Source organism: Clarias gariepinus, chromosome 9 (genome assembly GCF_024256425.1).
Source record: "Clarias gariepinus isolate MV-2021 ecotype Netherlands chromosome 9, CGAR_prim_01v2, whole genome shotgun sequence".
NCBI classification, from domain to species: domain Eukaryota; kingdom Metazoa; phylum Chordata; class Actinopteri; order Siluriformes; family Clariidae; genus Clarias; species Clarias gariepinus.
The window spans coordinates 15,310,197-15,337,365 of NC_071108.1; the positions used below are offsets into that span (position 1 = coordinate 15,310,197).

The 27,169-nt window shown below is 37.7% G+C and overlaps 1 protein-coding gene across 1 annotated transcript; it reads right to left on the minus strand.

Annotated features, from left to right (window-relative positions):
• Positions 1 to 391: 391 nt before the first annotated feature.
• slc6a17 (solute carrier family 6 member 17) lies at positions 392 to 25,814 on the minus strand. The gene is made up of 12 exons (XM_053504542.1): positions 25,683 to 25,814; positions 20,128 to 20,499; positions 16,026 to 16,183; positions 15,017 to 15,143; positions 13,283 to 13,464; positions 12,929 to 13,039; positions 11,763 to 12,004; positions 11,394 to 11,586; positions 8,072 to 8,264; positions 6,936 to 7,095; positions 6,577 to 6,739; positions 392 to 6,059 (listed from the first exon to the last, which is right to left on the minus strand). Exons 2-12 carry the CDS (start codon positions 20,414 to 20,416, stop codon positions 5,691 to 5,693), a joined length of 2,187 nt encoding a protein of 728 aa, XP_053360517.1. The 5' UTR covers positions 20,417 to 20,499; positions 25,683 to 25,814; the 3' UTR covers positions 392 to 5,690.
• Positions 25,815 to 27,169: the final 1,355 nt, after the last annotated feature.

Sequence of the window (27,169 nt, forward strand, 5' to 3'; positions counted from 1 at the left end):
TTTTTTTATAAAAATAAATATATATATACAGTATATATATATATATATATATATATATATATATATATATATATATATATATATATGTATATATTATGGTTCCATTCTGTACTAATACTATCCCCATAGAAAACAAAAGCAAATAACTACTTGTTTAGAAAGAAAAAAGGCTGAAACTTCATCAGCTAAAAACCCCCTTAGCTCAAAATCAGTTTTCTGAATCAAGAGTCAATAAAATTTGACTCTGTCCCATTTATTTTGTTTAGACCTTTAGATTTTCTTCTTACTTGCTGTACTGTTACTACTGCCAGACATAGTACAATCTGATTTCTTTGATTAAAATTAAACTATGCAACAGAGCTTTAAAAAAAAAGAACAATGAATACAGACCTGAGAATAAACTCTTTATTGATGATTTTGTGATGGACGTATACATTAGTTATAGTTTATTTTCTTTCCAAGTGTATCAGAAATACTGTACAATATCAATGACACTAACATCAGAAGAGTCCGTGGTACAGCTAAGAGTGTCCCTAGTATAATGTTCTTTTCACCCTAATAAACAGGGTATGGTGTGATGTGGGGTCATATCAAGGGAAAGCGCCTAATGTACTGCATTATGGCCGTTTGGTGAATACAGCTTCGCCATCGACAGCACAGGCAGTGCTTGTTCCTGCATCTTCATGACTGTGATATTACCCCCCACATCTATCTATGGTCCACATTTGCGTAAGTGTCTGCAGAAATATTGCTTATTGCACCTAAAACTAGTACAGCACAAACATAGAGACTTCATCATTTTAAGATCAAAAACAAAAACAACCCATGGAAAGGCATGATTGCGATCTACTGTAAATCATTTTTTAAAAATAATATTGCAGTACTTGACATGACCAAATACATTTACATTTACAATAAATATTCCGAATGATAAAAAACACACTTCCAGAGTGTGCTTACATATTGTTCTCATTTCTTTCTTATAATTCTACACATAAACTGTGTCGGTTTAGCTAAATGCCTATAATCATTTTTCAATAAAATTGAACAACATAGAATGTTGTCAAAGAAGCTAAGTGCAAGAGGTTTTGACTTTTTCCACAAAATGTCAGCAGCAAATTATAATATTAAAAAGAGCACACAGAATAGACAGCAGAATTTTTAAATGACCCTAAATCATACGTCAAACATATCAACATCAATAACTGAACAAACATTACCAATAAAACTGTTTTTGAATGAACGTTGTTTGTAACACAGAGCAGTCCAGAGAATGTAAGATAACATGGTCCTGAGGTTCTTTCACAGGGAAGAACCAGTGAAAGCTACTTAAAAAAAAAACCCTGCCTTTTTCAACATACATATTGACACATCAGACACAGTCATTACACACAATACATACACACATACAGACACGTACAAAATAGATATTCTAAGTTTACAATGTACATCATAGATACTCAATATTACATGAATACACTTTTTTGTATAGTGGTATGATATATTCTTCACAGTAAATTAACAAAATATACACTGATATTTACAGTTAATATATTGACATCACAATTTACATACATATACATAATAATAGCTTGCTCACAAATACCATGGCCTCCAGCACCACTTCAAAATTACATCACTTAAATAAAAATGCCTTCTATGAAAATAGCTACAATAGGACTCGCCTGTCCTACTGCTGAGATATAATGGAACTGGCCAGAGGCCCCAGAGTTGTAGTCACTTTGATGGGTTCAGGAAAGTCCAACTGAAAAAATATACAGCTGTATTTGTGCAATTCTAGATTGTCCTAAGAAATAATAACCCTGAATGTTAAGCTGTCTTGTAGATTATATAATGTACTACTGGAAAATGTGTAACAGTGTCACTGAAATAAATAATTTATGTGCTTGGTACATGTAAAATGTGCCTTTTCTTTCCAGCTTTGTGTGTGTGCGTGTGTGTGTGATTTCCAGTCTTTGTCCTATCTATTTGTGTAGCTCTCATTTGTCACAGAATTGCAAATATTTGATGACAAATTTGATGGAAATATAAATAAGGAGCCTTCACCTTCATATAAGTCTTGGTCCAGGCTATACTCCTGTGTGTTGTTGTCTGGTTATTCCGAGACAATTCAAGTTTAGGGTCATATCTATATGAGAAATAAAGTGCACTGATCTCAAAAAAGCCAGCAAAATGTGCATAAGCAACCTAAAGATCAGGAGAGTGTTACGGGAATAATCTTAGGCACTGTCTCGCAGCTGTGCTTAGCAGGCGCTGTAGATGAGGGGGGCGGGGGGATTTCTGGGATGCTATGGAGGTGAAAAAAGGAGACAGATGCAGAGACACAGAGACACACCTTCAAACTGCCTTTCATTAGTTACTGAGGACACATTGTGGTAAAAATGTGCTATTGCACATGGACCAAGCTGCAGGACCTAACTGCACAAACTGTTAACTTCTTTGAAGTATTATCAATATTTAGTTAAGGAAAAGTTCATCCAGTCAACTGGGTACACAGCCAGAATTATAAAGTAAGCTTTACAGTAGTGCCATACTTAAAAATGTCATAATTGTAACAAAAGGAATGTAAAGTAATCCTAGTAGATTACATTTCATTAACTATTTCTCTCATCGACGAGCTGAAGGACTATGGAAGCCTTCTGCTTCTCTGTTTCCCTGTTGATGCAAGGGTTTGTTGCCAGGGGTTCAGTGAAACTTGTGTAGGAACAGCATGTTCATGCTGGGAATTGTGGGCCTTCAACCCTCCACCTCATCCGATGAGAGTGCATTAGCATGCTGTCTGGGACACGGGCTCCCCGGGGAAACACCACTGTGAAGCGTGCTGCTCAGGTCTATTTTTATACCACGAGTCAACATGGCTGTTTCAGGAGAAACACAAGTGCTCAAATGCTCGGCTGCATCATTTGTCAAGATGCAGAATCGGTGTATAATGTCAGGTGCAGTTCTCGGGAGATAGAGTGAAGACCAGAGCAATAACAGACTATGACCTTCCCAAAGAAGCTCATGTCCTTTATATACAACCTAAATCTGTCATTTATTTTTGTGCATAAATGCATTATACAATATATAAACCATTTTCAAAATCTCTGTAGCATGTTTGGTTTTCCAAAAGCCAATTCAACTCCCTTTGTCCATTCGTGACTCATTGTGGATGAGTGCAGACTGCTTAGGCAGTACCTGTTAAAATACAGTGCAAGTTGTCTAAAATAATTATTATTCTATAACGTAATTTTGGCGTACATAATATTTACAGCCTTTGATATAAAACATTTATCGATTTATCGATCAGTTGTGGGTTTTGCAGAAGCAGAAGCAATTTTAAATAATTACATCCACTCCTCTCGGAAAGCAAAAAAACTAAATAAACTTCTTTGTAAAGAAAAAGGCTATTAACTGTTTGAATTTTTTTTCTTTTGAAAAGATTCAGACTGACTGGTATCTGGAAGTTGACTTCTTTTTAGGAAATCCAGTTGACATGACTCGGCTTTTAAATAATCTCACCTGGATGACTGAAAATCTTCACAGATGCACACTGACTGTTGTCTAGTTTCCCGAGTTTAAATTAAAGTCATGTTAACTGGTAGAAGGAGAGCCAGACTTTAAGTCTTCCATTTAACAATGACTCTTGTGCTGTAGTGCTTTTGGGAAACTGGGCCTGGACATACATAGAACAGGTATAAAATTCTATCAAAGTGTACTGAAGAACAATATAACTGTTAATATTTTTGTATTCTGTGCATTTTTTGTCGTCTGCTGTATTCATACTAATATATACTGTTAATCTATTATGTACTTAAAAATTGCTGTGCTTAATGAAGGCTACCTTTATTTATTAATTTATTTATTTTAAGCATTATTGCAACCCAACAATGTGCTTTTTTTGTGCTGATCACTTATTGCACATATGGCAGTCATCAGATTAATAAAACTAAGTGTGGCAAAGTAGTCTATAGCCACAAAAGGCATGCTGTCATTGATACTGTGTGTATGTGTGTGTGTGTGTGTGTGTATGTATGTATGTGTGTGAGATACTGCATTAAAACTAGATGTATTGTGGGGGTTTTTGTGCATATAGTGCCCCCGAGTGGAAACATTTGGTCAGTACTTTATGAGATTATGATATATTGTGCTGGGCCTAATAACCTATGGGCAACAACACTTCCACAAGACAAAAGTTACAGCAAATACTAAAGGTTACATCCACATTATCTATACAGTATATTTCTTTCGGTTGTACTACTGCCATGGTTTTATGCGCATCCCGCAGTCAAATTTATGTCCACACTATGCTAGTGTACCACTGAGAGTTTGTACTGGAGTGAACCAGTCTTTAAAAATAGTAATGATAAAAGGGATTTAATTTAAACCACCAAAATATATAATTGGATTTTTACTCTATTTTCCTCCAGTCTGACTGTGTGTTAATTTCCACCTACAAGCCTGGTGACATGACCACTACTGAGCAGGGATGGTGAGGGCTAGGGCATGCTTCTACTGAGAAATAAGAAAACAGAAACTACATTTTTCAAACTAGTGCTTACATTACAGACTGCTGACAACTGACAACTCTCAGAGGGAAGCACCTTCTTCCACCTACATGGCTTTATACTGTAGATGCCACAAATGATTGCCAGAGAAAGAGAGATATTATTTTCTTCACATTATGAAAAGTAGCTTAATGATATTATTTAAATCTTTTCATCTTGGGGTTCTCTAATCAAATCTTTTGCAACTCACTCATACTTTACTCTATACCACTTAACTTGTACAGCATTGTGCGAGGCCTGGAGCCTATTCCAGGGAACGGGGCAGGGTACACCCTCGATGGGGTGTCAATCCATCACAGGGCACACAAGCACATATACTCACACATTACGGGCACTTTGGAAACACCACTAAGCCTAATCTGCATGTCTTTGTACTATGGGAGGAAACTGGACTACCCGGAGCAAACCCACCAAGCACAGGGAAAACACGAAAACTCCATGCACACAAACCGGGTGTGAAAATTTAACCCCCCCACCCCCCCCTTTTCGTGAAATTTGGGTCTTGAATAATTTTAGCTTTTAGCCATTATTATATTATTACAAGTATTATTATTATAAGGAAATCCCTTCTTCACAGCTTTCATACCTCAACCCAGACATTGACAATAGTTAAAAAGAAAGAAACATACTGAGAAGCCTTTAAGCTTTATCCCCCCACTGTAATCATTACCGATTTTGTCATTGCTACTTTTTTTATCTACATTCATGCTTATCTATATCTGTAGTATCTGTAAAATTTAATAGGGTATATTCGGTGAATCAGTTACCAGAAGATTATATAAATCTCGCAGTTTTATGTTGATGATTCAGTTATTTCTGTGTAGGACCTATTCTGAAAAATGCCTTTGGTCCAAATGTGTAGGTAGGAAAGAGAGGTACTACTTGCAACTTGCTAATTAGGGCTTGATATAGAGAATGTCCTTCGGTGGCTATTTTCTTTCTTTCTTTTTTCGGGCCTCCATTATTAATTGATCACCCCCCTACGCAGACACAAACACACACATCATCCCTCACATCATCCCAATCTACCTGTATGGCTTCGAATAAATTACAATAATGCTGTGGCTTCTCGTGTCCTTTTCCAGTCTTTGGTGGGTGATGCCTTCGAAATCAAGGAGGAGCTCAGGACTCAGACTTGGGTGCCACAGGGTTGGTCTGGTAACTGCTGCCATAGCCGCTAATAGATGTGGAGTTAGTAATGAGCTCCACAGGTGATGTGCTGCCTGGGCCAAGGTATGCCCGGTGGCTAGGCATGGGAGAGGGTGTCTCGCTGGTATTTTTGCCCAGGATGAAACGTGTCTCATCCTCTAGGTTAGAGGTATCCTTCGTCAGGCTCTTGCGGTAGGAGACAGACAGTTTATTGGAGCCATCAGGAAGCCAGTTAAAGTGACGTGCAATGAAGACCAGTGGCAGAGGAAGCATGGCTACAATTATTAGAGCAAAACACATGGTCAGAGCCCATGGAGGGTAGCTTTGGAAGCGCTCTTCCGCCTAGACAGAGAAGACAAAAAGAGGAAATGGTGTTGAGGTAATGTTGATACACAGGTGATGCACTATGAGTGATGAATAATATCTGACAAAGAAATTCAGGTAAAGCCATTTCATACAGATGACAACAAAACCTCTTATTATATAAGCCCTTTATTTAATAATTATTTCATAACAAGAAAGCTTAAAATGCCTTGCCTTTCCCACTGCATTGACTACTTAAATAGCTGAGGTCAACTAAACTTAAAAAAATGTTAAAATGACTGTGATAAACTAACATAGTGAGTTACCCTCTGCGACCTCCTAAAGCATAGCAACGTCATATAAAATTATAACATTTATTAGGGAGGGGAACCACCAGTCACCATCTGATGCAATAATATCACGATACCTACAGTAGGTGCTGATTAAATTAATATTGCGATTTAGTAAGCATCACAATTTTATACAGTGTGAATGTTTCATATGTTTGCACTTTTAATTATACATGAATGAGATTTTCATGCTGGGTCTCACTCACCAGGTCCTCAACCCATGCATTGTATCCAGGTGATTTGATAGCCATTTCGATTACACTAGAAGTAATAAGAACGAGGAGGCAGGATGGAGAAACATACTTCCACAGATAAAAGTACAATCTGTATGGTTTGAAACCCAGCATATCTTCTAGATCCTGCATGAACCTGATAAAAAAATACAATAATACCAGAAAATATTTAGCATGTACATTTTAAACTAATTGTAGTAATACAGAGATGATCTTAAGACACATATGTTATGTGATGTTTCTGGGCAAATTCATAGGCATTTCATCATGTATTAAAATTACTTGTCCACAAATTAACAAGACAGAATAACTGCTAAAAATACACAGGGTACCTTTTGGTGCCATAAATCCAGGCCACAGATATATTTTCCAAGATGACTACGATTGTAAGAGGAAGACCAGCAGAGTAGTCATCGAACATCGTGACAAAATAATTTCCGGATCGTTGGACGAATAAAAGGCCACAAAAAAATGCAACAATACAGCAACCCACTAAGGAAAAATAAAGGTCAGAGGTTATCTAGTATCTCTTAAAGGAAATAGTACCCTCCCTTACAGTCCACTCCCAGACAAACAAATGCACCTTGCACCAGAATAAAGCCAAATTTAGCAACACATCTGCTCTAGTTTCAAACAGCAGAACCACCCCAAGTTTATTTTGCATGATAAAGAGTGGAATTAGTATATATTGTGTTTTAATTACCAAATATTACTATTTTAAAAAATTATACGTTAATTAAAATTTTGAAATATTTGACCACAGCATTATTGCTTATTTTCATATTTGGAAAATGTCATATATTGTGCTTTTAGTGCAGTATTCATACATAAACCTCTCATTGCTGTGAGCTGGATGGTAAAGTAAAGTACTCTATACTAGCACTCTTACAAGTTCTAAGGAACTTACTAGCATTACTTACAAGTACACCTTATAACTCCTGACCTATGGCTACACCTTGGGCTTCATTAGGAGGACACTGAATATGTCACATCTGGACATGTGAGTATGGGTCTAAGAGGCATATAAAATTGTGCTCTGCATATAAAATTGTTACCATAAAAAAACATCCAGCATTATTATAAACCAAAATTTTTATGTATTAATGTCAATGTATAAATATAAATATCTTTAACTTTCTTTATATATATTTTATAGATGATTCGCACTAAATTCTGAGTTAGTTGATTGACAAGTGTTCAGCCCCATTAACCGCTGCTGGGTCTAAAATTGGCACAAATCTGCATTGTAGATTTGACTGCCAAGACTACCATAGTTATTAGACTTAAAACTTTTATGGATATTACCTCTAGTAATTGGATAAGTCATCTAAGTGCAAGCAGCTCATTAATAACACATACCTCGCATAACTTCATTTGAATGATATAGAAAAGGCATTAGTTAGTACATATGTGTGTGTGTGTGTGTGTGTGTGTGTGTGTGTATGTGTGTGTGTGTGGCAGTTCTCACCAGTCAGGATCTCCTTGCGTATTTTGAAGGCATCAAGGATGGGAGTGGTGATGCCAGTCATGGTGCCAATCATGCTTCCCAAACCCAGATTGACCAGCATGAAAAAGAACATCACTGACCAAAAAGGAGATGCTGGAAAGTGTGTCATGGCCTCTGTAAAAGCTATGAAGGCCAAACCAGTGCCTTGAACAGCCTGTAGGTAAAACGAGACAGAGATAAATTAGACAGAGACTGAAAAGATACAAAATAAGTAAGAAATAAACCCAGAAGGGCAAGCTATTATACGATAATATGATGATGTGATGTTATTCCCATTCGACTAGTTTTTTAATTGTATGATTACAACATTCCAAAAATATGTTATTATTTTTAACCACAACAATCTGCCAGGGGTAGTAATATATATATATATATATATATATATATACAAAGTATATATATATATATATATATATATATATATATACAAAGTATATATAAATATATATATATATATATATATATATATAGTGAGGTTAATAAGTATTTGATCACCCTGTAATTTTGCAAGTTCTCTTACTTAGAAATCATAGAGGGGTCTACAATTTTCTGGGTCTTCCAACATGACAATGACCCAAAGAACACAGCCAGGAAAACCAAGGAGTGGCTCTTTACGAAGCATATCAAGGTTCTGGAGTGGCCTAGCCAGTCCCCAGACCTAAATCTAATAGAAAATCTTTGGAGGTAAATGAAACTCCATGTCGCTCAGCGACAGCCCCAAAACCTGACAGATCTAGAGAAGATCTGTACGGAGGAGTGGTCCAAAATCCCTCCTGCAGTGTGTGCAAACCTGGTGAAGAACTACAGGAACCGTTTGACCTCTGTAGTTGTTAACACAGACTTCTGTACCAAATATGATTTTTTTTTGACTCAAATGATCAAATATTTATTTGACACAGTAATTCACAAATAAATTGTTAAAAAAAATCATACAATGTGATTTGCGGATTTGTCTTTTTAGACTCTGTCTCTCACAGTGGAAATGCACCTATGCTGAAAATTTGAAAGTACTGTAAGAGAACTTGCAAAATCACAGGGTGATCAAATACTTATTGACCTCACTGTATATGTATATTTATACACTACTCACAATAAGTTAGGTTATTGTTATTTACATGAACGCTTTTCCTATTTGCTCTGAATTTTAATGAAATAAGTAAAAGTGTCCTTTGATATTACTAATAATGTATGAGGAAAAACACCATTTTCATTAATTTAATATTTATTACCCCAAAAGTTAGACAATAACAGGAATAGCCCCAAATAACAAAAATTTACAATGTCAGTAGCGGGTGTTTCCACCATTTGCCGCAATGACAGCTTGACAGCGACGTCCCACTCCTCACTAGCCTCATGATGTTGTTCTAAGGCAATGCGTTCCATTTTTTCACAAGTGCTACACGCAGTTCTGCCAGGTCACGTGGGGTTGGTTTACGATCATCCAGTCTCTGCTTCAACTGGTCCCAGGCGTGCTCTATGAGGTTCAGGTCAGGGGACATTGATGGCCATACCATATGAGGCACTCCAACTTCCTGAAGTCAAGCTGTGACAATTCTGCCATGATGTGGTGGAGCATTATCATCCAGAAAGTTGGGGGTGTGCTGACGGAATTGGGGGATGATGATGGGTTCTATGAAGAACAGTACAAGGTCAGTACATGCAGTGATTGAGGCATGTACAATAACCAAATCTGTTTTGCGCTGACTGGTGATGCCTGCCAAAACTGTTGCACCTCCTCCACCAGAGCAAACCCTGGGGACCATGTTGACCTCAGCGTATCGCTCACCTCACCATCTCCAGCAATGTTGACGACAATCATTTCTGTGCACAGGATGGTAGACCATTGCTGCATTGTCCAGGTCACATGGTCTTGTGCCCACGGCGGTTCACGGCGGTGTCTTGGTGTCAGTGAAGTCATCTGCAACGGTCGTCTGGCATTCAAGTCAAAGCAGTGGAGTCGGTTGTGAATGGTTTGTCTGGAAACCCTAGTACCACTCGCATCTCGTAAACGGGCCTGCAGCTGTGTGGCAGTTGCATAACGATGTCTGAGTGCATAGGTCCTTAGGTACTGGTCATCGTTGCGGTCTGTCACTAGTGGGGCTCCACTCCTGGGTCTGGCATGAACTCTGCCAGTAGTTCCGTGTCTTGATGCAAGTCTGCTGATAACACTTTGAGACACACCAAGTTTACAAGCAACATCTGACTGCCTGCCACCGACCCGAAGGCGAGCCGTGGCCAAGTGGTGCGGCTTGTCCGTTAAGTGACGTTGTGTGTTCAAGGCTGTTTGAATGATGAGCTTGGAATGACTTACTGACAATACTAGCTTTTTATACATACAGAATGTTGAAATTGATGCCACATTGTAAAAGGTTGTCTTTTGGGATTGGCCCCAATATAAGGCACACCTGTACACAATTAGACCATTACATGGAAAACACAAAATGAGGTGTGTCTATCACCCCAATACAATTGCCTCCCTATCCCAAAAATGTCTGAAGTGAAACAAACACCGTATGTATGACAAAATTGTTTATTGCCACAGAAATTATTCAGTTTATGTGGTGCATCTCCCATACAAATCCATGTGTAATTAGTTAATACATATTAATAAGTAATTTGCAATCAGAACAGTCAGGCTGACCTGTTACAGAAAATTAACTAACATTGAGTACTCAGCAATGCTGACCTACACTCACTCACTCACTTACTTACTCACTCATCGTCTATACCGCTTTATCCTGTATTCTGGGTCGCGGGGGGTCTAGAGCCTATCCTAGGAGGCCTAGGGTATGAGGCGGGCTATACCCTGGACAGGATGCCAATCCATTGCCAATTTAGGAAGGGCAATTAGCTTAATCTGCAGGTCTTTGGACTGTGGGAGGAAACCGGAGTACCAGGAGGAAACCCACCCAGCACGGGGAGAACATGCAAACTCCGTGCACACAGAGACGAAAATTTAATCCAGACCCTGGAGGTGCAAATTCAATTTTATTTGTATAGCACTTTTAACAATGGTCATTGTCGCAAAGCAACTTTACAGAATTAAAAAATTATGGAAATAAATTAGAACATGTATGAAAGTATAGACTATATCAGTGAGATTCAGAGTCGCTGACTGCTTAAATCAATTTTAGAACATATTCAATTTTAGAATATATTTCAACGAATATTAAATCACCTGATTAAAATCTGATCCAACAGCCAACAGTAATATAAAATCGCATAGCAAATAGACAGTATAAACATAATTAAACGGCATTATCTCAGTGAATTGTAGACTTACTTTATTGAGTTCATCCTCCAGTAGACACTGCTCCAGGCCCAGCTGAGCGAAGCTGTCCTCCTTCACAATTTTAATTACTTCATACATCTCAGCATAGTCTGATGTGGTGAGGTGGGAGAAATTAACATGAGGGGGAATCAGATCGTGACTCAGAATATTGGAGTTCAGGTATCCCACAATTTTTTCCGCATTCCTACAAGTAGAAAACAGGCATTATGTGGTTATGTTGCATACAAATCTATAATAAAATAACTAATGAACCATTTGAAAACCTTAAGAACTACTCACTCATTTAATAATGTCTCAGAAATTAGAGTTGGGATTTTTTAATATTTATAGCAAATACTGCATAAAAAAAGTTACACTCACTCCACCACACATTTTTCATTCATGATGTTGGCTTTGAAACCAAGCACAGCAAATACCACCAATGTGGCCAGAATGGAGGTGAGGAAATTGATAACCGACACTAGGACAGCATCAAAATGGCAGTTGTTGTCCCTCTTGTTGTAGCTGGAAAAAGCAATGACTCCACCGAAACCCAGACCCAAAGCGAAGAAGACCTGCGTTGCAGCTTCACGCCATACCTGAGGCTCCAGCATGATCTCTAGCTGCAGGAATATATATTTAGTGGAATATTCATCCATTTCTGCTCAATCATTGACACCAAGTTCATATATGATCAAGAGCATTTGCTTAGTCATTCAATGATTTATTATTTGAAAATCAGTTTCCTGGATCTATTTATATTCACCTACTTAATAACTTAGTGCCATTGTTCCTTTCGGTCATGCATGAGTAATGAGTAATACAATTATAGCTCTAAAAATATGCATGATTTTATCCTGAGTGCACCACCAGGGGGAGACATTGTTCAGAGTGGCACACTAAGATATGAACTGAATTAATCCCTGAAATTCAATTAAATTCAATTCACTCACTAGTTCATTATCTATATTGATTCATCCTGTATTTAGGGTCACGGGGGGGCCTGAAGCCTCTTCCAGGAGACTTAGGGCACGAGGCGTGGTACACCCTGGACAGGGTGCCAATCCATCGCAAGGCACATGCACCTACACACACTCATTCACACACTCGGGGCAATTTGGGAAAGCCAATTAGACTAATCTGCAGGTCTTTGGACTGTGGGAGGAAACTGAAGTGCCCGGAGGAAACCCACCAAACACGGGAAAAACATGCAAACTCCATCCACACAGAGATGGGACTTGAACATGGCCAGAAATCGAACCCGGACCCTGAAGGTGCAATTCAATTCAATTCAATTCAATTCAATTCAATTCAATTCAATTCAATTTTATTTGTATAGCGCTTTTAACAATGTTTATTGTTGCAAAGCTACTTTATAGAATTTAAAAATTATGCAAATAATATACAACATGTATGGAAAAAGTATAGACTATATCAGTGAGATTCAGAGTTGCTGACTCCTTAAATCAATTTTTAAAACAGATTCTGCACTTCCACTGCTTCCATGTGTAAAAAAAAATATATAATTTTTTCTGTGTGTGTCTTACCTTTGGTGTGAACATGTGAGCAATGCCGTCGACAGCCCCCTTAAGAAACAATCCACGCACCAAGAAGCAGAAGAGCACCACGTACGGGAACAGAGAGCTGAAGTACATCACCTAAGAAGTTCACCATGGTTCACAGGGAATAAAACAGAGAGTTTTCTTAACAGGAGTAAATACATGATCTAATATATTAGTCAAAGCTCTACTAGTTTACAGAAATAGAGTATTTATTCCTTTATAAATAAAGGATTACTCATCAAATACTGTACATAGGTGCTTAAAATCTTCAGTGATCAAAAAGAACAAAAAATATGAAAGATGTATGGCATTAAACATTTGGTTTGAGCATGTGCTCACCTTCCCAGAGGACTGGATGCCCTTAATGACGGCTAAGAAGACAATGATCCATGCAGCCAGCAGAGACAGAACCATCTTCCAATTTAGCCCTCCACTGTCTGCAATAGTGCTGGTTATGTTTAGTGTCTCACGATACCAAAAGTATGTGGTGGCGGAGCTTTTTTCACACTCTGGCACTACAACTGTTCAGGGAGAGAAGCAGGAAGGCCAAATACAAACTGCAATAACTATCAAGTTTTCTACATTCAATAGTGTATGGCTATTCAAGAAAACTTAATAGATATCACAGTGGACATATAACATATTTTGACATGATACCATAGAAAAAAACAACCAAAACATAAACAGGTCTTAACAAATAACGTGAAAATTATTTTTATATTTATTCTCAGTTAGGCTTTCGAGACACCTTGCTAGCTAATAGCAATTTCCTCATAAAGCTCAAATCCTGTGTTGATTTAACACGCAGAGTTTATATATGTTTAGTTGACTTAAATAATGAATTTTTATTGTGTCAATATTAAAATTTTATCACTTGTTTGGATAGTTGCCTGGTCAGTTCATTCTAATTTTGGGGTGGGGGTGAGGGTATTTATTCTTGTTGAGATATTGTACTGTACATGCAAAAGTAATATGTTTTGGCTAATAAAAGCATCTAAGGACACAAAAGTCCCTCGTCAAAGTTTAAGTTCAAGCTTATGACATGCTGACATCGAAATCAGTTATATATTTTGCCCGGCTAAAAAAGGGTACCAGAAGGCTCTAATTATTGGGCTGCATCAACCACCGAAATAATTAAGGAGATTTGAAATTACGGGAACTGTATTAAGAATTGTGCAACACACTATTAAAACCTGTCGGGATAGTGCTGCACCTTAAATGTTGGGAAAGAAATGTGGACAGAAAAAAAATCATGAGATCACTTAAACACATCTTAAAGATGCATGGTAAAAACTGATAGCAAAACAGATGTTTAATAGTAAAAGTATGTGCATTTTCACTTGCACAGTGTGATGAGGATTGGTATTAGACAGCTGTGTGGCCATAAGAAAACTACTTACTAATGAGACTCATCAGAGAAAAAAACACGTAAAATTTGCTACTGAGCATAAAGTATGGACTTTGGAGCAATGCTTATCCATACGATGAATTCAAAATGATGGGTGCAACAGGGTAAGAAGGGAAGTGCATGAAGCAATGCACAGAGCATGCAAAGTGCCTACTGTGTACATGCTCCCTGATCAAACAGGCATATTCTAGGGATTTTTTTCACTTGAATTTACCACTACGTTGAGATCTATAATCAAAGATAAAGTTCGGATATAAAATTAAATCTTGTGTGCCACCTATTTTCTTTTTGCACCAGGCAAGTTAATTTGCAGTGAAACCTTATAAATAAAAAGAAGATCTTAACTATTCTGTGGATGACTAGTCTTTGTAAATGATAAAACAAAAGCAGCTAGCTAACATTGTGCCAATTTAGGCAATGCTAACATTAGCTTGCTGAAAAAGTAGAACATAAAACTTTCAGATGCTTTCCAGTGCCTACCAAAATGCTTTTAGTATATTAGTCAAATAGACAATATTGCATTACCTTATTCTAAAGTAATCAGATTGATGTATATGATAAATTGCAATTAAAATAACATGGGCAATACCAATATACAGAGGTTCAGTGGTTTATATGTGAAAATATCAAGCCATTAAGATCTTTCAATATTACAGCAAACTTACTGGCTTGGGTTCCATTTTTCCGGATGGGACACTCAGCCCAGGGCAAAGGAAACTGGAATGACTGGAAGAAATAGAATATGCTCCAGCCAATGATCACATTGTAGTATAGACCCACAAAGCCACTCACCTTCAGGTGGAGAATAAAAAGAAACATAAAATTACTATTTAGTTTTCTATAGTTTAGACAATACACATTTGTACATTTTATTCCTGATGTCTTTAGGCCTGTATGCTAAATGGCTTCTGGCTACATCACAGGTCCACAGCCAGGGGAGTTAGTGAATTATTAAAGCACATTTTCTCTCTGGCATGGGCCAGTCTCTCTCCTTGTAGCTATTAATAGATGTTCTCCTCACAGCAGACCCACTTCTAGGCATTTCAATACTGCTTTACTAATCTTAAATAACGACATGTCAGTCAAACCGGCAGCTCATTATAAATAAGATGGCTGAGATGCAAAGATCAGTTCATGAACAAAACAACACAGATGCTGCAGCTTCGATTGATTTTGACAATTCAGTGAAGGACTGAAACCAGTTTATTTTACTATGTACAGCCCAATATGTGATGATACAGCACATATTTCCCCCAGATAATGCTGGTTTGTCTACAGTTTGAGTTAGAGAGAGAATCACTCAATAACCAGGTACATCGGGGATCAGGGTTGAATGACTCATCAGAAACGCCTGATTTCTTCAATTTATTTAGCTAACAATGTGAAGTATGCAATAAGGCAGTCATCAGTAACTGTGCTGAAGTTTTTCTGCCGTCCAGCTAGAACAGTTACAGTACATTAGACACACTGAGTGAACTGATGGATTATGTAGTATGTAATAATGTAATTAATAAACCAGAGTGGAGTGTGCCCAGCCTCAGCTACTCTAGTGGTCCTGAATGACCTCACAGAAACCTATTTCTCTAATGACTACCATACAAAACCCATAAAGAAATCGGAGAATCCTTAGTTAATTAAATAGCCATCAGCCTACATTTATCTCGATTTGCTCACCATTAGGCTGGACACACCAACGCCACCCAGTCGAGGGCAAACATAGTTCCAGACACCAATGCTTCCTCTGCGGATTCTTTGACCCACTGCCAGTTCCAAGAAGAAAAGTGGGATGCCAATAAGGATGAGGAGGATGAAGTATGGAACAAGGTAAGCACCTGAAAACAAGATAACACCTTATAGGGATAGTCTTAAACAATGCATTTAATAAATGAGTAGAAATATTATGTTTTACACATCATGGGTCAGTATTGTGAACGGTTACGTGTTATTTATCAAGCTGGATACAAATTTTTTGAAAAACTGTTCCCAGAAACATATGAACATATTATTTAAAAAAAAAAAGTTTCCTCTGAGTTTAAAAAGAAAAATCCCCCCTAACACATCAGCCCTTGAGTGTTTGTGTAAATGTATGTATAACCAGACGTATAAACGTTAACTTTGATGTGTAGGATCTAAACTGCAGATGACTTCAAGATTAAACTTTAAATCGACGCTCCCGAATTTGATCCTAAACAGATGCGATCTCAAGAGTAATATCAGTGTATTGTGTGGCATGTTGTGGCACAGGACAAATCCAAGCCGTCAAATAAATCTTGACCATGCTGAAAATAAAAAAAAATGATTGAAAAGTACAAAAATATGCAGAACTCCTTTTTTGGTAATGTTGTAGACAGCTTTGAGCTGTCACTGCTGGAGTGCTCTTAAATCCTCTCATGCAAGGGTACAGTAAAAGCAAAGTTGTGAAAATGGCTAAATCCAACCCTACTCACTAAACTAGGTAATAGAATGCTCTTATAAATACAACACCATGTACTGTACAGTTATATTGTACATTGTCACAAGTTTCCAAAACACAGTCTCCAGGTTAGTGTTAGCAAGAGAGAAATTATAAAAGTTCTTGACATGTCTTGACAAATCATAGCAAATTGTGAAGTGCAGTAGGTACTCTGTGGGAAAGTGGCATAAGGACGGAGACAAATTGTGAGAGTTAAACATGGGTTTGATACGATTTGTAGTGGGGTCAAAGGTAATTACATTATAATCATTACCATAGGCAATGCAAAGATGTGATAACAGGATGTGCTTAGGAGGTACTCTTTCACCCTTTAGTCATTATTTTCTCATTTCAGCTCTCTTGAGCACTGCCTTTTATAGCTATTTGAACATTGCTAATTGTGAACGAACTGTGCTGTAAATACAAGTGATAATTTATGACTTACTAGTGTAAGTACCTTTAGTTGATGGGAAAACAAATAATAGAAAAACATTCAAGCTAAAATATAAGCTGATCAGCTTTAATGTAATCAGAGACATTATCATTTCAGGTTAAAGCCCACATACAGTACATGTTTGCATGCCTTTCTATACTTTAGAACTCTGTTCCTAACTTAATAAGTACAAAGAAATAACATTTTGTAATTTTGTATCTTACTCCTTGTTTATGCCAAGTCATATTTCCTTCATCGTTAGCAAAATGCACTACTGTTCGGTAATCAGGGAATGAATCACAGATGAGAAATCGAAAAAGAAGATCGGATAAAGTTTGTCTTAAAACAACTCCAGCTCGTTAAAAATCATGCTGTTATCTCAGTGGTGAAAATATTAACTTTTCTTTTTTACTTAACATTTTTATTTCACTTTGCAGAAATCTAAATGCCCACAACTTAATGCATGTGCAGTACTATGTCAAAACTTGTCATTTATAATTTTCCACATAACTGTTCGTAACTTATTTTCTACTCAGCATTTTGATTTCATTTATAATTTAACTTCAGGCAAGGACTGGCAAAGTTTTATGAAATTCTGTCCAGGCAGATTTGCATGATGCTGTGACAAAATTTGTCTAGATAGACATTCAGACATATAAACATATGGAAAGTTTTTGAGACTGGGTCCTCCAATGTATGTATGTAAAAATATCATTGAAAGAGCAGGTTCTGACAAATTTACAAGCAAAGCCTGTAGTTTACTGTATTTATATAGATTGGTATTTATTACAAAAAAAATAAGCATTAGAGAATTTTCCATAATATTTTTTTTTTGTTAAATTTGGCCCAGAAAAGCATTTTTATACATATTATCTTCTATACCCCATTTTTAATCTAACATATTACATTTGAATAATCTAAATATTGTTTTTCACCTTAAAGCATATTATTAGAGAACGTATTTGAGTATCTCTGTCACCGAGATTGAGGGGTTGAAATAGATCAGTGTAGCACTACTCAGCTCTGGATGGCCATTTAATTTTACTATTTAATATCTAAACCTATCATAAATTTCAAACATAAATAGAAGCACAGGAATACAACTGTAGAATACCCTTTCTCTGGAATGTACCTTGCTGAACAAATTAAAATCACATCAGGATAGCTGAAAGCCCAGTATGCAAGAGTGAGCAGATAGAGCCTGATGCGACACAATGAAACAGCAAATCATTCAGAGGCTTGACGTCAAGCAGCTCCATGGTGACGGAGATTTCAGATAGAGATGACCAACAACACCTTGATCCAACGTTTCGCAGGTCTCTGTTTGAAGTCTGTGAGAGCACTCTCAAAACAACTGCATAGCAAAAAAAGCACTGATATAAGGTTATGACTTCGATCAGACTCTTTGATGAGCAAATATAAAATCTGCACGCTTATCAGTTTGATTAGGGAGATTGTTTGATCTTGGATGACACACTACAGCTCTGTTTAGCCTTTTTGTCCATGGGTTATTTATACTGCCTGATAATGAAAGGGAAATTGCAGGCCTTGCATATAACCATAGGAGATAGACAGAAGGGAGTACAGTGGGATAGAGCATGAGAGAGATAGGATGAAGGAAACAATGCGCAGTGGGATGCTAAAAAGAAGCAGCAACTCCATGGTTACTGGACAAGCCAGGACAAGTCAGATTGCCATGTTTCCCCTATTGACACACCAAAACTAAAATACAGAACTATATTTATATATTTAAATATGTCTTATTTAAGATAAGTACAAGATAATTTAAGATGCAAGTACAAGATTTGAATATTATGTAATTACAGGAAAAACATTTTCTGTTTCTACAGTATAACAATGATGAATTCTCTGTACAAAGAGAAACTGCGAATCGGCTCACTGGATTTTAATTTTTAATGTTCTAGTCAACGATGCTACAATAATACAACGAATAATCTCCTGTATGAGAAATATAATACAGTATAGAAAATGCTAAGTACTATTTTTCCTCACAGCAGTCACAATACACAGCCTCAGCAGAGAGAGTAATAGCTGCTAGAAACTCAGTTGCTAAGGTAAGATTATATATCATGCCCTCTGTGGCCTTGACTAGTCTGTTTATAAAGTGTCTCCGACCTTGGTTGCTATAAATAACTATGCTAAATTGCAATTTCGATAAATCTGGAATACAATGACTGTACATTTTAAGCCTTACGTAACTGAAAAGTTTTTTTTTTTTTATAAAGCACCAGGATTAGGCTCTAAGTGAATACTATTAACATAAAAGTGTTACATATTCACAATACAATATAATACAAAGTGTTCTGCACTTTCTTTTTGTTAGGTAATCTTTTTCAGAATAATAATCTGCCTTTAAAAAAAGTAACAAAAAAAACTTTTTAAAGAGAATACTACCAGAGCCTGTTTATTAACTATTTCATTATCTATACTGTATTTTTCTTCATGTATGTTCTTAAATACCTGCCAACTACTGTAATAACATGAATGTAAAGCAACTATAGTAAAAATGGACAATGACCATACAGTATTTCGACAAAATACTTTTTTTCTTCTCACTAATATGCACTGACACACAGAGGTTTAAAGTACATGTTTATAGAAGCGTAATGATTGATCAACTCCCAATCCAGTATCACTCAAAACCCTTCTTAGCTTTGGTTTGCTTTTTTTTGGTTTCTTCCTCAAGACTTCATGCCAATAGGGCCCCTGGCATTTAATTCTGTACATCAGCATATAAATCTGTACAGCTGCTTTGTGACAATATCGAATGTTGAAATTGCGATATAAATAAAACTAATTTAATTTAAAAATATTTAGAAAGACATTATTACTGTTGTCAGGCAACACAAATAAGACTACCAACTTCTTACCTCCTCCGTTCTTCTGGCACAAATATGGAAAGCGCCAGACATTGCCCAGCCCCACTGAGAAGCCCACCTGGGCCAGAATGTACTCCACTTTGCTGTTCCAGGCTGGTCGTCCATCTTCGAGGTCTGGAGAGATGTCAGGCTTTGGTGCTGCGCCTCCTCCGGTCATGTTCATGCTCATCTGGCTACTCTTGTAGTCCATAGGGGCCTCCAGGGCCAGCAGGTCAGCCACAGATTCGGTAACAGGCTCATTGCTGTGCTCACTTTGTGTCACTTTACTGCTCTTAGGCATGGCTGAACGGGATTAGGTCAAAAATATGAGTGGGACAAGATGGCTGGTAAGCTAGTCACCACTCTATGGAGATAGGAGTTTTGCTGTGTGAGATCAGAGAACAGAATTAGACATGATTGGGACGATATTAAGCCAGTATAACTGTATGAAGATTTTAAAAAAAAAAGTAAATCATTAAACATTTTTTTACTAAAAGTAAATATCCTTATGGGGAAAAAATCCTACTGTAGTTTTTGCACAGTACCACTACTAAAACCTCACTTCCACACATCACACAAATGTCTTGCCATTTTCCTAAAATGTTTTGTTGTGAAAGAGGAATTGTTTAGAAATAAGGTCATGGTGGCAACAATCTGCTTGTGCTAAACAAATCCTTTAATTCCAGTGGGTTACAATTAATAGTCCTAGATGAAGTCTGTGCAGGCAATTCTTTGCAAAGGCAGCATTCTCCACATTAAAATACAAACTTATTTTCATAAAAGATAATTTTACATTGGAGTGAGAAAACATATATATATATATATATATATATACAAAAAGTTGGACACTATTTTTATTGCACTACCTTTTGCTTTGATTAAAGCCATGGCATCATTTTAATAAGTTTATGCAATGTCACCAAATGTTTTAACATTCAAAATTGCATTAATTTCTCTCCTAAATCTTGTAATGATGATGGGAAAGTTGGAGCACTGTGAGTCTGTGGACTCCAGCACATCCCAAAGGTTCTCAATGGGGTTAAGGTTTGGACTCTGTGGTGGCAAAACTATGTCTTATGATCCATGAATCATTCTTTCATAATTTGAGACTAACCTCATTTTTTTGGACATGGTTCTAAACCTAGACCTAGAACAGTTGGCATGATACCTCACTTCAATCTCCTTACCCTGATGTGCTATTTACTCTGGAACAGGGTAAATCTGGACTCATCAGACCACACGATCTTTTGTACAAAGACATTTAGTTACCATTGTATGTATGAAAATGCTTTTATTTAATTACTGAACATAACTGTAAGCTTTCCTGTTGTTGTTGTTTTTTTTTTTAAACGATTTGATTTCACTAAGCATTTAAGTGATCTCCCATCATACTCATTTAGGATGTTTTTCTGACCACATTTTACCCTCAAAGAGGATGGTTCACCACTGTCCTTCAAGGTTTTAATAATGCATTTTTTAGTTCTTAACCCTATTTTAGTAGTTTCACAAATTGGATAATATTAATAACTGAATAATATTCTTAGTTGTTTTTTTTTCCTTTTGCTTAATGCAAAATACAACTTGACCCTTTCGAAACAGAGTAACAAATTTGCCACGACCACACACTGTCTTCTTACATGATTGTTTAAGAAAAGAGAAGCTACTCACTGCATCAGTTAGGATTAAATAACTTGTTGCCAGTCGAACCATATTAATTACTGTAGTAATTCTCCAGTGTTACAATCTTAACTATTTGCTTGGTTAAATCCTGGTGGTGACTTTATTTTTGCCAGGCAGTCTATAATACAAAGTAATTATTTTAACAAAAAATATTAAAATATCTGTGACATAAAAAAAAAAAATCACAAGACTGGTCATCTCTACATCAAATTACAATGATATGAATGAGGACAAAGGACAATATGTGGGGACTAGGTCCGTAACTTAAAGAAGCTCATTATCTAATAGACAATTGGTCATATTTGATCAATCGCGGGCAAAAATTTCAAGCAATGTCTGTGTTGCTAGGCAATGCACACAGAGAGTGCTTCACATCCTCACCATGCACATAGCATTTCAGCAGGACTCGATTCTGCCTCAAGCACAGTGTCTAAAGTACCAATGTACAGCCCACATTATACCACCTTTGCCATATCAGCATATTATACAACATTAGGTGTGTTAAAGAGGCCCGATTATAGAATGTACATTTTGTTCATTTTGAAGAGTCTCATAAATCTTGTGTGTGTGTGTGTGTGTGTGTGTGTGTGTGTGTGTGTGTGTGTGTGCATGAAAAAAACATGAGAAAAACACATCCCCCTCCAATTTCTCTTCTTTAAATTAGCATATCTTTTCTTTAAAAAGATATTAGCCTGCCCTTCAGATCCGTCCTTATTCGTGACATTTACAATATTCCTGATGAAAAAGAGGTAGGACCCCTCTAGCTCAGGATTCAGGTCTGCCAAGTCACCCTGTTAATTATATATATATTTTTGAGATCTATCCTGAACGTTGTACATGTGTACCATTAATTGACAGCTTAAATGTTACATTTATTTAGGCACATTTTGAGGCGAATGTTGCTATACAGCAACTTGAATTGCATGCCCAAACAGAACAAACCTTTGGGATAGTAATTTTGAAGAGTAATAATAAAAATGTACCAGACGGCATGTTGGCTTAGTGGTTAGCACTGTCATATTCCAGATTCCCAGCTCTGTGTGAACGGAGTTTGGTGCGTTTCCTCCCACAGGCCAAATACATGCAGATTAGGCCAACTGCATTCCCAAATTGCCCATAGTGTGGGACCGGCACCCTGTACAGGGTGTACCCAGCCTTGTGCCCTAAGTATCCTTGTATAAGCTCCTGGCCCCCCCGTGACCCTGTACACAGGATAAAGCAGTATAGACGATGAGTGAGTGAGTAAGTAATAACATAGCACATAATAGTCTGCAGCCCTCCCAAATGTGGGAGCCCCCTAGTGACGGGGAGGAATTGGATATGACTAAATTTGGGAATAAAAAAAGTCTGGGAAAAATCCCAAATAAAAAAATATATAATAAAAAAAGACTCAATTTGAAAAAAAAAAGAAAAAAAAAGAGTATATGAGCTTTAACGATCAAATTAACAGACCTCAGGGATCATTAGCCATTTTGCAGCCATTTTGTCTTATTTCTTATTGCCTTTTGTCTGCTTGTTTATACATTTAAATAAAGATTTGCCGGAATGATATTCACTCAAGCACAGACTGCTCACTGTATTTTAAGATTCTCATCAACATGTGACCTTGCTACCAAGTATTTACCAAGTTCTCCATCAAAGTCCAATTTAGGAACTTGTCAACAAAATAAAGGAAAGTATTCTCAATAGCAGCCAGTCATTTACTGTATAAGTCAGTTTAAGTTGTTAAGTGGAGGAAATTATTTTTATGTTTATTACATAGCCAATGCGCTCTAAATGCACAGTCATCTTTATTCCATGACTGGCATGCATTAGAAATGGAGATGCCGAAAAATAGAGCAAGTTAAGCAGACCTGTCTGACCTGTCAAGTCTGCTAAAACACTACATCGATTATATCCACTAAGCTGCCAAGACTACAACTCTCTTCCGCTTCAGTGGACATACGTAGTAGTCTGTGTCACTGCAGACGTCAACTCTGCTCTGGGATTCAGATTCATGGTCTCAGAGGTGACTATGTACATGGCCTTGTTATCGCTGAGCTGTCCATCACTAAATTTCTTTCTCAAATCAGATGTTGAAGGACATGTGTGTATTCCACACAGTTTTACATAAGTCATAATCTAAGTCTAACATGAAGAACAGTTTGACCTGTGGTCCGTCTACTGATCTTTCTAGTGACATTTAAAAATTGTAAAGATAGCATAACTCCAGCTCGGCTTGCATAGCTGGGTTTCTCAAGAGTCAACGATCCAAAGGTTGTTACACATTACATCCATGTTGCCAGCTGTAAGGGAAAATGTTCCAGTCTGTCTCAGTGCGTTGCTAGGCAGTAGTGCTTGGCAAAATTCTCACTTCCATGCTACATGTGGTCCTCTGCTTTCTCTCTCAACCATCCATCTGTCTGTATTCTCACAGACTGTCCACAATCAGATAACAATATTCTGGTCAAGAGATTTTAATGTTCTCAAAGACACATTTCTAGCACTATTCATGTCCACATCAGTTTCTTGGTATGAATAAAATCTGCTAACTGAGCTGTAAAAACATGCAGCATCTACCCTTTGACAGTTGCAATGATAATGCAGATGTTATAAAAAATTTTCCAACATAAACATGACTATTTAACAAATGACAGCAATCCCTACTGGTACACTTCTATCCATACGTCTAGGAATCTCTGTAGTTCAACTAGAGACCGTGAAGGCCAATGCTGCTCAACATTGTATTTATTCCCATTGTATGACCATGGTAGGACCTCAGGTCAACATTCACATGCTACAGGCAGTTTGAGAACAGCAATTAGCCTAGTCTGCATGTCTTTGGACTGTGGGAAACTCACAAAGCATGGGGAGAACATGCAAACTCCATGCACACAGACCCCAAGGAGGGAATCGAACCCGGACCCTGGAGGTGCAAGGTGACACCCATAGCCATTAAGCCACCGTGCCGCCACTGGTACAGTACACATATCTGACGGTAAGAGTGTATAAGATCTAATTATAAGGTTTTATTTGTTGTTAGGCACATTTACCTATTTTGCTGTGATTTGTTTTCACCTTTAGGAAGTAATGCATTCAAGCAAGGCGACTCAATAATGCAGCAGGTTGCATAGGCCCTCCTAGCAGGTCCAGGGTCCCTGGGTCAATGTAAAGTTTGTCTTGCTGTCTGTGAATTGCTTCAAAGGTTCGCCATCTGTCCATGGGTTTCCTCTGGGTTCGCTGGCTTCTTCCAAAACACCACAAACATGCTGATAGGCTATGAAAAATGCCATATGTTTAACTATGTGTGTGTTTGTGCAAGGTGGATTGCAATGGCCTGGCATTCCATCCATGGTGTCCTTTAGAAAGGATCTGCATTTACTACAACCTTGACCATATTGAAAAATAATAAACTGCTAAAGATGACTAAATGTATGAATACCTTTTAGCATGTTTTCCAGCAAAAAGCACTATGGGCAATACTCTGGAGTTTGTTGGTAATAATTATTAAAGCCAGAACATTAAGCTCATCTGAGATGATGGACAAAGGTGTCACATAGCTACTGCGCATCGTCTTCTGACTCATTCTCAGATGAACATATAGACAGGCACAGGGGGCTGAAAACATGAGCACGTGCTGCGCATAAACAGTCACGTCGCTGGAGACATCAGGCGCAGAGCATCCTCAAGGTCAAACAAATGTGTCACGTTTCCGACGCACCACATACGCAGAACGGGTTAGAAGGAATCCTTTTTATTGCCACGCCGAAACATGGACATTACATAGGATGGATACGAACCCATCATTATCATTAACAACAAACCGAATCATTATAGCGGAATAGCTCACCAGGTCCAAGCCAGCGTTTTACTGGTTTAGGCAAATATATTAAAGAACACCTGCTTACCTTTTTGGACAGCAAAAAACGCGAGAACTAGGCGCCAGGCTTTGCATGGATAGTGGTCGTGTTTTCTCAGGGAGACGCGCGACGTTTCAGCAGTAACCAGTCCGCAGCGCGCGAGCCTTGCGCAAAGCTCGAGTGAAGCTAGCAACCCAAAATAGTAACTTCAGCATCACACACACGGTCCAGCCCCGGCGCTCACAGGAGGCGGGAGTGTTGGCCAACCAACTCGCAGATCTGTGTTCGGAAAAAACTCGCAGCGCCGCCAGCTCTTTTTATCGCTATTGGCGGAGAGCAAATTAGCCTACTAGAAGTGCGCGTGAGTCACCAATGCGCTCGTGCGTCAGCGCCGCGTAAACCCGGCAGCGCGGGAACCGGCTGATGAAATACTAACGGCTTATCTATTCTTCTATTGAACCTACGAGAACATTCGATAGAAACCTAATTAATAGTTGAACATCGATTTTCCATCAAAGCCGAACGAAATGTGCGCAGCTCGGACCTTTTCCAAACGTCACTCATAAGGTCTAGTGGAAACGAAAACAAAAAGTTTTTGTTTATTCCAATTATTACAGGAATAAACTGTACGTAGTTCTCTTTACATTATGGAAAGGTTGTTTTGTGTGTAATGATGTGAATAACATTAGCTCCATCCATCTAGGAACCTCAGTAGTCCAATTAGAGACTGTGAAGGCCAATGGAGATGGAGAAATTGTATTTATTCCCATTTTTATTTTTACAATGTTGTAGGACCTCCGGTCAACATTTACACATTATGGGCAATTTGCAAATGCCAATTAGCCCAGTCTAATAAGCCCAACCTAATGCATGTCTTTGGACTGTGAGAGGAAACCGGAGTGCCTGGAGGAAACCCACCAATAATATGCACAAACACTGAGGCCATCATATGGCGTGCACACACACACACACACACACACACACACACACACACACACATTTTAAATATAAAGCCACTTGTCCTACATGTGAAAGCTGACATCTAAGTCATGTATTAATTTAATAAAGTAGCTGCTTCATGCTGGGAGAAGATCCCGAATGGGACAGCAGTCTTACAAAGGGCACCATGGTATCACACATTCAAAGCCAGGCGCAACTGAGAAAAAACAGTCCTCCTAGTGGTGTTTTTTTTTTTTAAAGAGGTGAGGACGCTTTAGAGTTAGATGGAAAAGAACACAGACAGAGAGAACTTGCACATAAATTCCAAACATGCAGTAACCCAAGCTCATGATCACACCAGGGCCCTGGATTCGTGAAGCTGCAACACTGCCTGCTTCAAGACCAGGCACGCTGTGGGAAAACCACTAAAAAGTATCTACATTTAATATGTTTTAATTCTATGCCAAAAAAATCTTATGTGAGGAAATCACATGCAGTACATATAAAAAAAAATAAACATTTACATGTCAAAAATGTATAAAACAGTATGTAGACTTTGTTAATGGATTTTTTTTTTGTATGCATAGGCAAACAGA

Coding starts and splice junctions, on each gene's coding strand:
- slc6a17 (XM_053504542.1), bottom strand. CDS start 20,416: ATGCCTAAGAGCAGTAAAGTGACACAAAGTGAGCACAGCAATGAGCCT. Junction 16,184..20,127: donor GTGCCAGAAGAACGGAGGAG/GTAAGAAGTTGG, acceptor TCTTGTTTTCAG/GTGCTTACCTTGTTCCATAC. Junction 6,740..6,935: donor TGGATTTATGGCACCAAAAG/GTACCCTGTGTA, acceptor TTTTTTTATCAG/GTTCATGCAGGATCTAGAAG.